General features: G+C 55.0%; 2 protein-coding genes across 2 annotated transcripts; one reads left to right on the plus strand and one right to left on the minus strand.

Moving 5' to 3' along the window:
* Nucleotides 1-5,811: 5,811 nt before the first annotated feature.
* Nucleotides 5,812-8,717, minus strand: SPBR_04651 (condensin complex subunit 2; the record flags this gene model as incomplete). The annotated part of the gene is made up of 2 exons (XM_040762928.1): nt 5,812-8,551; nt 8,614-8,717. The coding sequence occupies 2 exons, from the start codon at nt 8,715-8,717 to the stop codon at nt 5,812-5,814; spliced, it is 2,844 nt and encodes a 947-aa protein (XP_040615642.1).
* Nucleotides 8,718-9,681: 964 nt separating this feature from the next.
* On the plus strand, nt 9,682-13,046 carry SPBR_04601 (uncharacterized protein; the record flags this gene model as incomplete). Its single annotated transcript, XM_040762878.1, has 2 exons — nt 9,682-11,364; nt 11,871-13,046. The coding sequence occupies 2 exons, from the start codon at nt 9,682-9,684 to the stop codon at nt 13,044-13,046; spliced, it is 2,859 nt and encodes a 952-aa protein (XP_040615643.1).
* Nucleotides 13,047-13,741: the final 695 nt, after the last annotated feature.

The raw sequence follows: 13,741 nt of genomic DNA on the forward strand, positions 1-13,741 counted from the left end.
AGAACGGCGGCGGAAATACGGCGTGCGACTTGTGCAGACCGTTTTGTTGCAATAGTGACGGCTTGTTCGGTGGGCGCGCAGAGCCCTGCCCTCTTGTTCTCCGTCCTTGGCGACGGCTTGTGTTTTTTGAGGAATGGAAAAAGTGTCATCACGGCGCTGAAGAGGAAAAAGTAAGAACCGCCGAGGAAGCGAACCAAGTCCCGCGCATCTGGTTTTGAGGGCAAGAGCAGCTCTCGACTCGACGGGAAGGTGCTGCCCGAGACCTGATCTCGGAGGGGAAGGAAGCACAGGTACATTTGGTACGTTTACACCGGAATGAAGGCGCGATGGGCGGGTAAGAGCAAACGAATGAGACTCGAGGGCTGGCTTCACCGTTTTTGGGACATACGTAATTACGTCGTATCTCTGCAAGGACAGCAGGGCGAACCTTTCGACCTGCAGCTTCTACTCTTTTTCTGCGAGACATGCGGGCGGTGGAAGGCTGCTCACTGCAGGCAAAGCGGATGGAAGGAGCGGGGGAGGACTACATTGAGGAGAGAATGAGTGCAGCAGTGTGTGGAAGGGGACGGATGAGGATAGCTGCAGCTGCATCAGCCAGGTAAGCTCGTAAGGTAGCGAGGGTAGGACCTGTGGCTATCACGAGGTCGTTTCTGCCTGCAGTGCAACAAGCGTCGTGGAAAGCCTCTTGCATCTTCGTTGCCTCCCGCTCTCATTCCCGCCACCTAATCATCGCATTCCCTTTTTCTCTCGTCCGATCGTCAGGGTCTGGTCGACTGAGTACATTCGTTTAGTTTGAAACGGAGGCGCAGACAAGCTGACCTCGTTTGATAGTCTGCACAACTGCTATCTACGGGAGAGTTGGACCAATACGGCAGGGAACAAACCGAAACGATGGTGATTGCAAAGCTGGGATCACGGCCACGGCTGGCTGCGATCGACTTGTTCCGGCCATGGCCAAGTCACAACATACATCGGAGCGCATTGCGATGGTCCGCAGTCAGAGGCCAAAGTGCCAAAGTACCGCTACTGATGTCACCAGCATGTGGAATGACAAACTCCTATGAAAACGTGCCGCAGCCACTTTCACTTTAATTTCTGATTATGTATCTGCAACCCGCCCGGCCAGCCTCACTTCACTCCCTTATTCACTCTGTCACTGTCCCTTTCGCCAATTCATTTTTGTTTGCCCACCCACCTGCCGAGCCATGGCGGGCCCAATTCAACCCATTGACGTCATTAGTGGGTCAGTCTCGAAAGACATAGGTCTTATTTTAGCCTTCTCCCCTTTCGCTGATGTCCTTATGAATTTCTCATGGCTTTCGCGAAAGGACATCAACCGTTCTGTCGGCGGAAACAAAGGCAAATGTGGCATAATCAACGAAGACGCCACGGCTCTACGAAGGAGGAACAAAAAGGTCAACGAAAGGCTGGTGGGAGCAAAATGGCGGTGCGCAACAAAGGAGATGGCGACGTTTTCATGCACAGTGCCGACTATATAATCGCACTTGCGCCCATGGCCACCCTAAAATATAGGCGTTGAACACGCGCATGCTGTTTGGGTATTATTTTTATCGGCATATTTTTGCGCATCGCTCAACAGCAGAATTAAAAAGACCTTATGCGCGCCTCGTATTTTGCTGCAGAGTGCGACGTATATACAGTGTCCGTACCCTACTCTCTGCGGAGTAAATACGACGTACGGTGAAAGGAAGGATGAGCTAGTGCTCTGGTTTCCTTTTCTATATTTGAATGGCGTCGGTCCCGTTTTCTCTGGTCTGGTTGAACTTGCCTCGTTGGTTCGTTCTTCATCACTCGCTTCTCACTCTCCTGTGCTCGCCCTTTCTGTTCTTTGTTTCGCATCGCAGCAGGAGGCAACTGACCAATCCCGCGTGATCGTGTCAGACAACACTTGTCCTGGTTAAGACTAGGGTAGACACCGGGACCACTTTTTCTCCCTCTTTCCTTTTGTCGATTTGTTCCTCGTAATATGTTCGTCGTACCAGGTACAAATAGACTCACAATCAGACGCGGCAAGAATAGCACTATCACCATCTTTCCAAGGTACCACCTACAATATATTACCAGTGAGGTACATATCCGACACACAACGGCTTCCGGCGCCCATGCCCGCTCCAGAAAAGCAAGACCCAGAGAACCAGGGACAAGAGACAAGGGTCGCTCCTACCAGCAACCAGTGATCATATGTCAGGGGTGCTTTAATGCCCTTAACCAGCAGTAAAACACGGCCATTGGTGACTTGTTCCGCACTCGACATCTGTCACCAAGAAAAAGAAGTTTCCCCCCTCCACACTTGAACCACCTCTCTGAATTCTCAACTTGTGCAGCAGAGCAGTTACACGGACTCGGGGACTGTTGTCAATTTCTTCCTTCGTTTATTATGACTCTGACACGGTTGGCCCGTCCTCTAAATTGTGGCAAAGCGTCTTCCTGTTAACGGCCGCAGTTGGACGCCACACGCGTCCGAAACGATGCACTCTATGTCGTATTGCCCCGTCCGCTCCCGTTGCCTTCAGAGGACGTGGCCAGCGAGGCAGGCCAAGCAAGTCCTCTGAAGGATGCATCCTTGCATCGAAATGCAGCGCAGAAGATCGACAAATGGCTTTCACGCCGCCTTATTTTCCGTTTGACACATGCCCTTTCTTACCTGCGGGCTAACCATTCCGCGTACGATAACTGCGTATGGGTTGCAGGCCTACGAGGCGAGCCAGTTTGATGAAGCCTTGCTGGTCGGCAGCTGATATTGGATGCGACCTGATGACATGAGGCAACTTGTCCATCTAAACTCGTTTAAAAGCCTAGAAACAGAACTTGAAAACGTGTGTTGTATGGAGGTAGTGGCCATCGCCGTACGACTATGCCCGGGTCCCGCCGTCGGGATTTTCGACCGAAATATGTCCCAACACACAAAATCCGGCTGCCGCGTGTGCGGCACTATCTGCAATCCGACGGAGGAGACATCGGCGTCGACAAAAGGGAAACGGGCGCACCAATCCACATGCCAGATACATAAGGCCATTTCCGTCGTCCATTCAGGAGCATTAACGTGACTTGTGGCCTGATCAGGTCTTGACGGTGCTGCAATTCCCGTTAAGCAGACAACTGTATTTACACACGTTCTGCATGCCGCTCAACTGCAGAGATCAGCCCTTGGACGGGGCCTTTGCCTTGGTCCGAAGACCCTGCTTTTGGACTTGGCTTACAGTCAACATAGACCGAAAACCCACATCCCTTTGACGATCCCAATTGCATCCCACGACGACCCCGGAAAACGGGACACAGGCGGCAGGGAGAAAGGGAGTATTGGGATACTAGAAACAACGAAACGGCCAAGTATCATACGACGTAACAACAGCATTTAGTATTTAGCAGAGCAACAAGAGCCAGCCGTTGAATTTGGCGTCCACAGGTGGCGTACATATTGCATCGTAGTTTGTGAAGATCCAAAACGGGACCCTGAAAAAGTGTATGAAGTCCCAATACTCCCGGAGACTCCGTCCTCTGGCTTTAGCTCGTCTGGCTACCCAAAAAGGCAAGTGGGCTCTGTGAGCGAGAAACAGAGGAAGACATTGCAAATGGCATGGCGTCTGCGCATCGCACATGTGAGCATTCTACCTTGTAGAACAAAGCGCATTCCTGCCGCCTTGGAAGAGCAGCAGATGCGGAAAAAGCACCGCAACTGGATACTTGGCTGCTTGAGGAGGGTCGACATAAGGAGCAGGGGCTAGTCGACGTCAGGATGCTGCCTCCCGCCGATCAGCCTCCTTCAATTTGGGAAACTTGGAGCGTGGCCAGGTTTTCGCTTGTTTCATCATGTCCCGGTAGAGGGGATGTCTGAACGGTGATTAACACAAGGGGCAAAACAACTACCGACGAGGGCGCGTTTGTTTCGACTTGTGAGCCAGCAGCACACGCACGTTCATTGAGATGTTCAGATCTACGTCTGCCCCTAATCGATCGAGTAATGGCTCACATGAGAACATGAGGGGATAGGAGAATAAGAGAACAACAGCGCAATAAAGCGAGACCGCACCGTACCCGCCTGGACCTGATGTACGACGTAGTACTGGGAATCTGGAGAGCGACTCGCTAGCATTGAGGTAGACCTGACAACAACAGCGTTGAGTGTCTAGACCTCTACGACATCGTAGCATTTCGCCAACCCCAAGGTAGGCAAAGCATTCAACAAAGACGAACCTAGCGATACCCTACCAGTTCATGCTTGATGTTGTGCTGCCTTGTCTGACACTGCCTGACTGCGCATATTTATTTGCCTCCTGCATTCTGGACTTTGCCTTACAGCAACCTACAAGACACCAGTGCCAAATTGGATGTTAATATAAAAAGCAGGCATAGAGCAGAAAGAGACGTGATTGTGTGATTACTCCCCCCATGCTTTGTAAATAGCGAGGCAAAATTTATGACATATCGCCTTTATCGTAAATGGGTTACCGTGTTGGCGAGAGTTTGTCCTACAAGAAAAACCTGCAGTTGTCAAGAAGCGGAAGCTACTTCGGAGGCTTTATGCAACGTGAGAATTGCTCGAACAGTCTCTCCATGTATACAAAGCAGAAGATCGAATCGCTGTTTAGGAACGGGCGGTGGTGTTACAATTACATATTCCTCTACTCCGTATCATGAGACCGGATGCACAAAGCTAAGCCGCCATGGTAAAGCCGTTCTTCTGGCAACTGAAATGAGCCTTCAATGGCGTGCTACCAATCTTCAAACTGTCCGGTCGTCAACCGAATAATACCATCGGACGACTGAGTATTAGTAGTTGCCAACGTTACGTTTTGCTGAAGGGCCGCCGCTTCTGTACTTCTGTTTCTTTCCGCCATCACCATGGATCACGGACTTCTTGGCCGGTTTACCTGGTACGTAATATCGAGCAGCACGAAGCAGCATATCTCATACGTGGTTGAGCAGGCTTCTTCCTGGTTGCGTGGCGCAACGCTTAAATTGACCAGGTACTCTCCCAACACAAAACGCAACGAGCTGGATTCCAAGACACAGCAATTATTCGCTGCACCCAGCTTATAGGCTCACACGGTAATGCAGAGGCAGAGGAACCGCAAACAATAGTGCAACAACCACTCCAAGATCCCGTCTCCCTCTGCGTCCACATAAGACGTCCTTTCAACCTCCTCGTCCAACCACACCACACCTCTTACGGTTCTCTGTTGTCATTGCGGTCTCGACGAGCGCGAGGGTAAATAACGTGTACGACATGTCATGCATTACACTCGGGAAATATCCATGGCCACGAGGAACTTGCCGGGTATCCCGATTTGCAAAATGTGCGGCCTCAGCTCGTTTGGAGAAGATGACGGGACACGACATTGTAATAATTTCCGCTGTGAGACTGAACACTCTTGTGTCTGCTGAGGGAAAAAAAATACTACATTGCCATATCCCTGTGATTGGCTTGTGCGACCGAGGCAAACAAACTCCTACATGGGTTTCCTACGTTTCTTCATGGGTTATGAGGCGCGCTGCGCCAACATGGTATACATGAAGAAATGTCCACAAGGTTGTGATATACCACGGTCGGCTAAACATGCCTGAATCGATGGCTTGATGGCTGCGGGTGCTGCGCTTACAATTTCAATTTCAAAAGCAGCTGCACAGGAACAAACAATCACTTGTATGGTAATGGATCAAGAACGTGATATGCGTTACAAGAGAGAAACATGCAGTGCGAAACTCATTAGTCAAAAAAGTATGAAGCAAAAGATGCCCGCGTTCCAAGAAAGACAAATTGCAAGAATGAAATCCAGAACCCGGTCATCGCTACTCCGCTGTAATCTCCGCCGTCCAGTCCTTGCGGATGTCCAGATCCGTCAGAGACTCCGTCTTGTTGATTAGCAGGCCCTTTTCGTTGGCCAGATGCAACAGGCTGATAAAGCAGTAACTCGTCGAGATGTCGTCCATCATCGACTTGGAGTACACTGACTGCAACCCATTCATCACGTCCGTGAACTTGAGCATCTTGTCCTCTTCGGACTGCGCCGGTGTTTCCTCGGACGCAGCCAGTTGCTCATCGATGCTGGCAGTCCCTGCTTCTGCAGGCGGCGGTGTCAACAGACGCGACGCTGCCACGCCCTTGTCGAAGGACATGCCCTTCCACAGCTCTTCCTTCAGCCTCCGCACGTCCACGCGCTTGGCCACACGTGCATACTGCACGTACTCGGGACGCACCCGCCGGCTCGACGTCACCAGCGTCGTGCCAAAGGCAAGGTCAGCCGGGTTGGTAACCGTCAAACCACCGAAGCCCGTTGTGAAGCCTTGCGTGAACCCGAGCCCTTGGGTAAACCCTTGTGTCATGCCCGCGTCCATGCCACCACCCAGGCCAGCACCATCGACAGGACTGAAGTGTTCGCGGGCGTCGGCAAACTCCTCACCGTCCATATCGTCGTCATCGTCGCCTCCAGCAAATGGCAGGCCGTCGTCTGCGAAGAAGTTGGCATCGTAGTCGCCGTGTGGCTCGCCATCGGACCCGCCATTTGCGCCGTCTTCGACCGTTGGTCGCAGCGGGTCCTTTTGTGATGCCCAGAAGGCCTCGTTCATCTCGCCTTCGGGCACGTCCGGCTGCTGTTGTTGCTGCAGTTGGCTGAACAAACTGCCGGCACCGAAGCCGCCAAACTGCATGCGTCGCCGGCTCAGTCGGGCCTTGGGCTTGAGGAAGAGCGACAGCAGCTGCTTGCTATGGAAGTGCTTGTCATCAGGAAGCAGGTTGCGCGACTTGGCCTTCCAGTCCTTCTTGGGCAGTGTGATGGCCGTGTTGCTGGACGCCTGCGTGTACAGAAGTTCTGCCATGACGTTGTCGAGCGGTGCCTCAAAGTCAATCGCAAACGGCTCCTTCTCCTTGCGTGGCTTCGCCGCAGAGGCTGGTTTGTTGACGTCCTTGATCTTGCGGATACGCCAATGCTCGGCGCTCACCCAGTTCTTGCGAAGTGCTTGGTCAAAGTAGCTGAGGATGTTGTCGTGCAGCTTGTCGGGCTGCTGCGAGGAGTGGGCCATAGCGATGGTGAAATCGTCCGTCTCGCCACCATTGCCACCCGGTCCACCAAGCAACAGCAGATCGTCGCCGACATCACCATCTGCATTGTAAACACGCATTTGCGGTTCTAACCGGGCCTCGCGCGCCCAGGCCTCACCACCTTCGCCGAAATTTACATCGCCGCCCAGGTCGAAGCCGCCGAGAGCATCCGTGTCGTCAAAGCCAAGCGGGTTGTCCTCGTCAATAAACATTGCCGATTTGTCGCCGTCCGCGTTGTCCTCGCCATTGTTCTCGGGGCCACGCAAGAAGGGAATGTCCAGGGAGCCGGATGGGTTGCCGAGGTCGAACGTCTTGAGCGATGGGCAAACATCGAGCTCTTCCAGGCGGTGCAGCTCAGGGAAGAAGCGATGTCCCAGGGAGGCGACATCAATCGGAACGTCCTGGTCGTCGACATCCTCCTCGATAAACGAGTCGGGCTCGGCCTCCAAGTTGTCGTCGTCAATGTCGTCGTCGTCCGCCTCTTCGCCCTCCTCCTCCTCACCCTCCTCACTCTGCTTCTTGCCTTTCTTGCCGTCTTTCTTGCGTGTCTTGGCGATATCGTTAGCGTCATCGCTGCTATCAAACACAATACGGCCCTGGCCGTCGATCATGAGGTGGTTGAGGAGGAGGCCCTTGGCGCCGCCCTCGTCGAAGTCCGCGGAGGCTTTCTTGAAGAGTGGGTCAACAGCAAACTCAAGCTCGAGCTTCTTGAGCTGCAGCGACGCAAACGAGGGGGCGAGCGTAGCCTCAGACCGCTGCTTCTTCTTGGGCTTCTTCTTGGGATTGCCGTCTTCGTCCAACTCGTCTTCGTCTTCGCTCTCCTCGCCGTCGCCTGCACCAGCGCCGCCCTTCTTTTTGCTCTCGCGGCTGTCCGCTAGGCCACTGAGCAGCTTTCCCGTCTCGGTTGCCACACTGTCAACACGGCTCGTGTAGATCTTGACGCACCCGTCGAGCGTGCAGCTGGCCTTTTGGAAGTTGACGCCGTCGCCCTCTTTGAGGAGGGACATGTCGTGGAAGTAGTCGATGAGCGCAAAGTTCCATGAGTTGGTCGCGTTGATCTTGTTGTCTGTGGCCATCTTCATCCACTCTTCAAAGTTGGCGAGGATCGGTACCCGCTTCATAGGCGTCACCACCGCACCACCGACCACCACGCGGTCGTCGTCTTCGTCGTCGTCGTCGCCAGCACGGCCACCGAGAATGGCCCGGTTGCCCGATGCAGCGGCCGCAGCGGCAACGGCGTCTCGGCTGTTGATACCACCGGCGCCCAGGCTCTGGCGCTTGCGACCACGCGGGGTCCGGTCGCCCAACGGTGTGCGCGGGCTGCCACTGGAGCTGGGCGATGCATTTTCGAGGTCGTCGAGGCGTATGTTGCTCACTTTGCGGGTAGTTGGTGTGGCGGCTGCCTTGAGCTGGTTGATCTGAGCTTCGTGCAGCGCCTGTCGCGACTGCAGGCGCGCGGCCTTTTCCTGCGCATCATCGTTGAGAGGGATCCTGTCGGTCAGTGTTTGGTTCCTTTTTTTGTCCGTTCCATCTCTCCCAAGACCGCGACGTACTTCACCGGCGAGTTCTTGAAAGGCGACTGCGAGAGCGACCCCGACGCCGACCTGCTGTTGCTTCTTGTGCTGTTTGCACGCGGTGCCTGCGCGACACGAGGCATGCTGCACAGTGGCCGTGTTCCGTCGTCTCTTTTTCTGTTTTCGTTGATTCGTTCTACTGCAGATTCTGCTCGCGCGGCAGGCGTCGATGCAATGTCGTCGTGATTGTCACACGCAAGGTTCTCCGCGTCGCGCTGTGTTTGCGTTGGGCGCTTTTGCGAGATTGGGGGGCTGATTGTTTCGATGTTTTTCGTGTTTTCGCCTATTCCAGTCAAAAGTAAACAAAGTCACGTGAACCTATGTGGCACGGAAACTGCAATCGAATGTACAGTGATAATTTAATGCACTGTATATTAGCACTATGCGGGGTCATTCTACACGCTAGTCTTGGATTGGCCCCCTTCGTGTTCTATTTGCGCTGCTTTACTAGCGAAAGTGGGCGCTGTACTCCGTCATACGACGTTGAGTAGGTTTCGGTACTGAGTACTGCGTATTATGCGTGGGACAGGCGCATTACCATGTATCTGAGACCTTTATCCTGAGCTGTATCTTGACCTGGGTACCTACCAAACTATTTTGCAGCAGGCATGGGTTTTGAAAGTGGTGACGAGGCGCTGCATCGCAGAGCTGCACCTTCCTTTCCCGGCTTTCGCAACTGTGCCGAGCGTGCTTGCCTTCGGGGACTTTCGTCCTTTCTTGCTGTGAGCCTCGTGTGCGCACACTGTCGACAACAATTGCTCCTTTACGACACACATTTCAGAGCTATCCGCATATTTTGACGCCTCCGAAGCGTTTTACTAATCGCTGGGCATCCTCACGAATTGCGACACTGGCCGTACATCAACGACTGACTTCACAACACGTGCCTTTCGTACTACTACTTTCCGGCCCGCTGGGCCTTGTCCACTGTTTCTCCCCGGTTCATTTCGACCTATCCGACCATCAATCACCTCGTACGGGCCGCTTTACCTCCTCCGACCACTCGCCAGATGATGGCCTCAAGACAAACTGCCCTTTGTCTGTGAGATGACGTCTCTTCCGACGACCCCCCGGCGGCGGCGGGCGCGGTTCCGGACTCGGCCGTTCTATATCTCGACCGGCCTGATCCTTGCTCTTGTTGCATTTCACACGTTCATGCCAGGAGTGATCGGCCCCTCGAAACTCGACAACAGCATCAGTCTCGTGCGCCGTGATGATGGCAACGCCACCGAGGATCTCGAGTGTCGCCTCGTGCACCAAGCTGCCGACCAGTGCGCATTCGTGCTGGCAAACTGCGAAGATGAAGCGGCTGGTTTGATACCGTACATTACTTTCTACTATTGCTCCATGCAGCACGTCCAGCCGTTGGCTTTCACCATCCTTGTCATCTGGCTTGGCCTCCTCTTCACGACCATTGGCATTGCCGCGAGCGACTTCTTCAGCGTCAACCTCAGCACAATCTCCACTATACTGGGCCTCAGCGAGAGTTTGGCGGGCGTGACGTTCCTGGCCTTTGGCAATGGATCGCCGGACGTCTTCAGCACGTTTGCTGCCATGGGCTCTAACAGCGGAAGCATGGCCGTGGGCGAGCTGATTGGCGCGGCTGGCTTTATCACAGGCGTGGTCGCCGGGTCGATGGCGCTCGTGCGCGAGTTCAAGGTCAGCCGCCGCACGTTTGTGCGCGACATTGCATTTTTCATCATGTCGGTGGCGTTTTCCATGGTCTTCCTCGCCGACGGCAAGCTCATGCTGTGGGAGTGCTGTGTCATGATCGGCTTCTACTTGTTCTATGTGTTGACCGTCGTGGGTTGGCACTGGGTATCGACACGGCGCAAGCGGCAGCGGGCACGCGAGGCAGCCTCGCGTGGCCACTATTACGGTGCCACGATTGGCACTGCTGGTCAGAGCGGTGCTGGCGACGATGACCTAGCCCCTTATCATGATGACGACAACCGGAGTCGGCCCAATGCCATCGCAAACGCTCAAGACGGGCTCCCTATCGACCCCCATGACGAACCAGAGCCAGACGACACGGCGCCTGTAGGCCGCCGCGAGCGGCCGCCACCTGATATTTCCGCCTTGGAACGCGGCCCACGGATTGAAGTCGACAGTGTCGACAACCCTGGAGAGGCAGACCTGGCCTTCAACATGGAAGCTCAAGCTGACCAGATCAGCGAAGAAGAGCAGGACAGGCGGAACCGCCATATCACGGCTGAAATGACCAGCAGCATGCGTGTCAGCCGGCCAGCTGGACGCCGGAGAACCACGACAACCACCCCCATTCGGCCTAGCCTGCTCGGTGCCCTCGAGTTTCGGTCTGTCTTGGCGTCGCTTCAGCGTTCGGGAACGATGCACCTGGACCCCATCGACCGGCGGCGAATGACCAGCCAACACCGGCCAAGCCTCTCCCGGGGCCACTCCGTGTCTGTTCTCAACGGTACCAGTACCCTAGATGGGCACAGTCGCGAAGACGATATGAGCCGTAGCTCTCTGCTCCCCCAAGATGCATACCGGCGAGGGTCCACTGGAGCTCGCGATCGAGCCTGGTCGTCCGGCAACAGGCCCTTTAGCTGGACGGATAGCAGCCACCAGCTCGGCCCACCATTGCTCCGCTTCACAGATGCGGGGGATACAGTACACGAGGAGGATGCTGCTGCCGCGGCTGCATCCAGCCTGGGGCCATCTCCATTGGGTGGCAGTGAAGCGACATCTGGCCTGGCATCACCTGAAGTGGCTGCCACTCTATCCCCTTCCGACAGTCGTTCTGCCTCCCCAGCATCGATCCCAACCGCTTCCGTACCCCATCAGCATCCTTCCCGCCTACCTCCCGGTGGCGCACTCCGCCTCGACATCCCTTCCTCTCCCCACCATAGCGCGCGGCTCTCACCCCATTCGTCGCCAGCGCTCTCTCCTTTCCCAGGTTACACGGAATCACCAATGCCGTTCTCCGCCCTCCCTCCCTCCCGGCAGTCAAGCCTGCCGCTATCACAACGTGGCGATCTTCCAGCCGACGATGGGTCGAGCTTTCCAGGCCTCGATGACAGCGCCTACACCAAGCCCATAAAATGGTGGCCATACAATATCCTCCCCCTCCCCAACTGATCAGCAGAACTCTCTTTCCATCCCTCGTCGACTGGCGGGAGAAGACGATTTGGGATAAGTTTGTTAGCCTTATCTCGGCCCCGTCTGTGTTGTTGCTGGTCGTGACACTGCCCGTTGTGGAAGTAGATGCACAGAATGGCGATGATGAGGACGAGGACGAGGACGAAGACATTGATAGCGAGTATGCACTTCACGAGACGTTGGAAGCCGATGGTGCGAACGCTTCCCGTGAACCGCTTATGAACGGCCATCGCGTTTCAGTCGGTGCCGCGTCTACACCTACTTTGAATGTCACCAGGCCGGAGACGGAATGGCAGCGCTACCGACGGAGCACCCTGACCAACCGGCCCCTGCAGTCGCCGGTGGTCCGGACCATCCAGGCCGAGCATGGTGTCGACGCTAGTAACATCTCGTCGACCGCGGTGTCGATGGCATCGGCCGCTAGCAGCAGCGCTCCTCCTCCGGAGCATGTCCCGGCTATCCCCACGACACTATCCAACCCGCCAGCCAAATCATCAGAACCTGCTATTCTCGGCAGCGAGCTTCGTCAAGCTGAGGCCGAAGCTGTGGCGGCGGGCTGGAACCGTTGGCTGGTGACCGTGCAGTTGTTTGCAGGCCCACTGTTCACAGCATTCATCGTCTGGGCCAACATATCCGAAGACCTGGAAAACCCGTGGCGAAGCCTCTTGTTTATGATCGTAGGGTCGCTTGGAGCATCTTCCCTGATGCTGGTGGTGCTGTTGGCCGTGACGTCGGCTACACGGCGGCCCAAGTACCACTCTCTGCTGTGCTTCCTCGGGTTTATTATTAGTGTGGCCTGGATCTCGACGGTGGCCGGCGAAGTGGTCGGTGTGCTCAAGGCCTTTGGTGTCATTGTAGGCATCTCCGAGGCCATCTTGGGCTTGACCATCTTCGCCGTCGGCAACTCGCTCGGCGATCTGGTGGCCGACATTACGGTTGCGCGGCTCGGCTACCCAGTCATGGCGCTGTCTGCCTGCTTTGGCGGCCCGATGCTCAACATCCTGCTCGGCGTCGGCGTCGGTGGCGCCTGGATGACCATCAAGGCGGCCAAAGCCCACCGGGACCGGCACCCGGACCAGCCGCTGCATTACAAGCCGTACATCATCCAGGTCGGCAGTTCACTGATGGTCTCCGCCGTCACGGTGCTGATTACGCTTTTCGTTTTACTAGTAGCGGTGCCCGCCAACCGGTGGGTGATGAGCCGCAAGATCGGCCTGGCACTGATTGGCCTGTGGACTGTGAGCACAATCGTGAATGTGGTCCTCGAGGTCACCGGGGCGTGGCGATAGAGCCCGGTGACGAGACGAAGGGGGAGCCTAGCAGCGGGTTGAGCGCCGGTCTTCTTTGAGATTCCGGAACTTCGACAAGCGCCTTGCCAGTGCTGACCGGTTGCCCAAACTTGGCCCCCAGGAACATCATACTATATTTTTGGATACCTGTTAATGGCTCCGAGGGAACAATGTTTTGGACAATCGACAGACGGATTAGACAGGACGAGGAGCGCTGGGTGTCCCGTCTATGCATTATACAACCCACAGTTTTTTGTTATTTTATAACTTTCTTCGTTAGCATTTTTAACTTATGCCTAGCTTCTTTCTTTTGACTGATTCCTATTTTCTACGTTGGAAACAAACTGTGTTGACTTTCAGAACTCCTCGGCTCATTTCCGCTTCGTCGGTCCCTCGTTGCTACTTTCGCCCACACTAACCCACGTCTCTTCAACGGGCTACACAAGAATCGCCGGCAATAGTTCCCGTCACGACTAGGCCACATGACGACGCCCTGACGACTAGATAAGGGGAAACGGTGCGATGCCGATCTGCAATCTAACACTCCCAGGACCAAGCACGTTTGAGAAAGGAGGAAAGGACGCAGTGCTTATTCTCAGCAGGCTGCTGCTGCGGACAAAATATTGACCTTTTTGCTGAGCATCGCAAGGTCTTACTGTTGAGAAACGAACAAATTGCTTTCTGTTTTCTTTTCT

This window comes from Sporothrix brasiliensis, assembly GCF_000820605.1.
Source record: "Sporothrix brasiliensis 5110 chromosome Unknown Cont21, whole genome shotgun sequence".
Taxonomy (NCBI): domain Eukaryota; kingdom Fungi; phylum Ascomycota; class Sordariomycetes; order Ophiostomatales; family Ophiostomataceae; genus Sporothrix; species Sporothrix brasiliensis.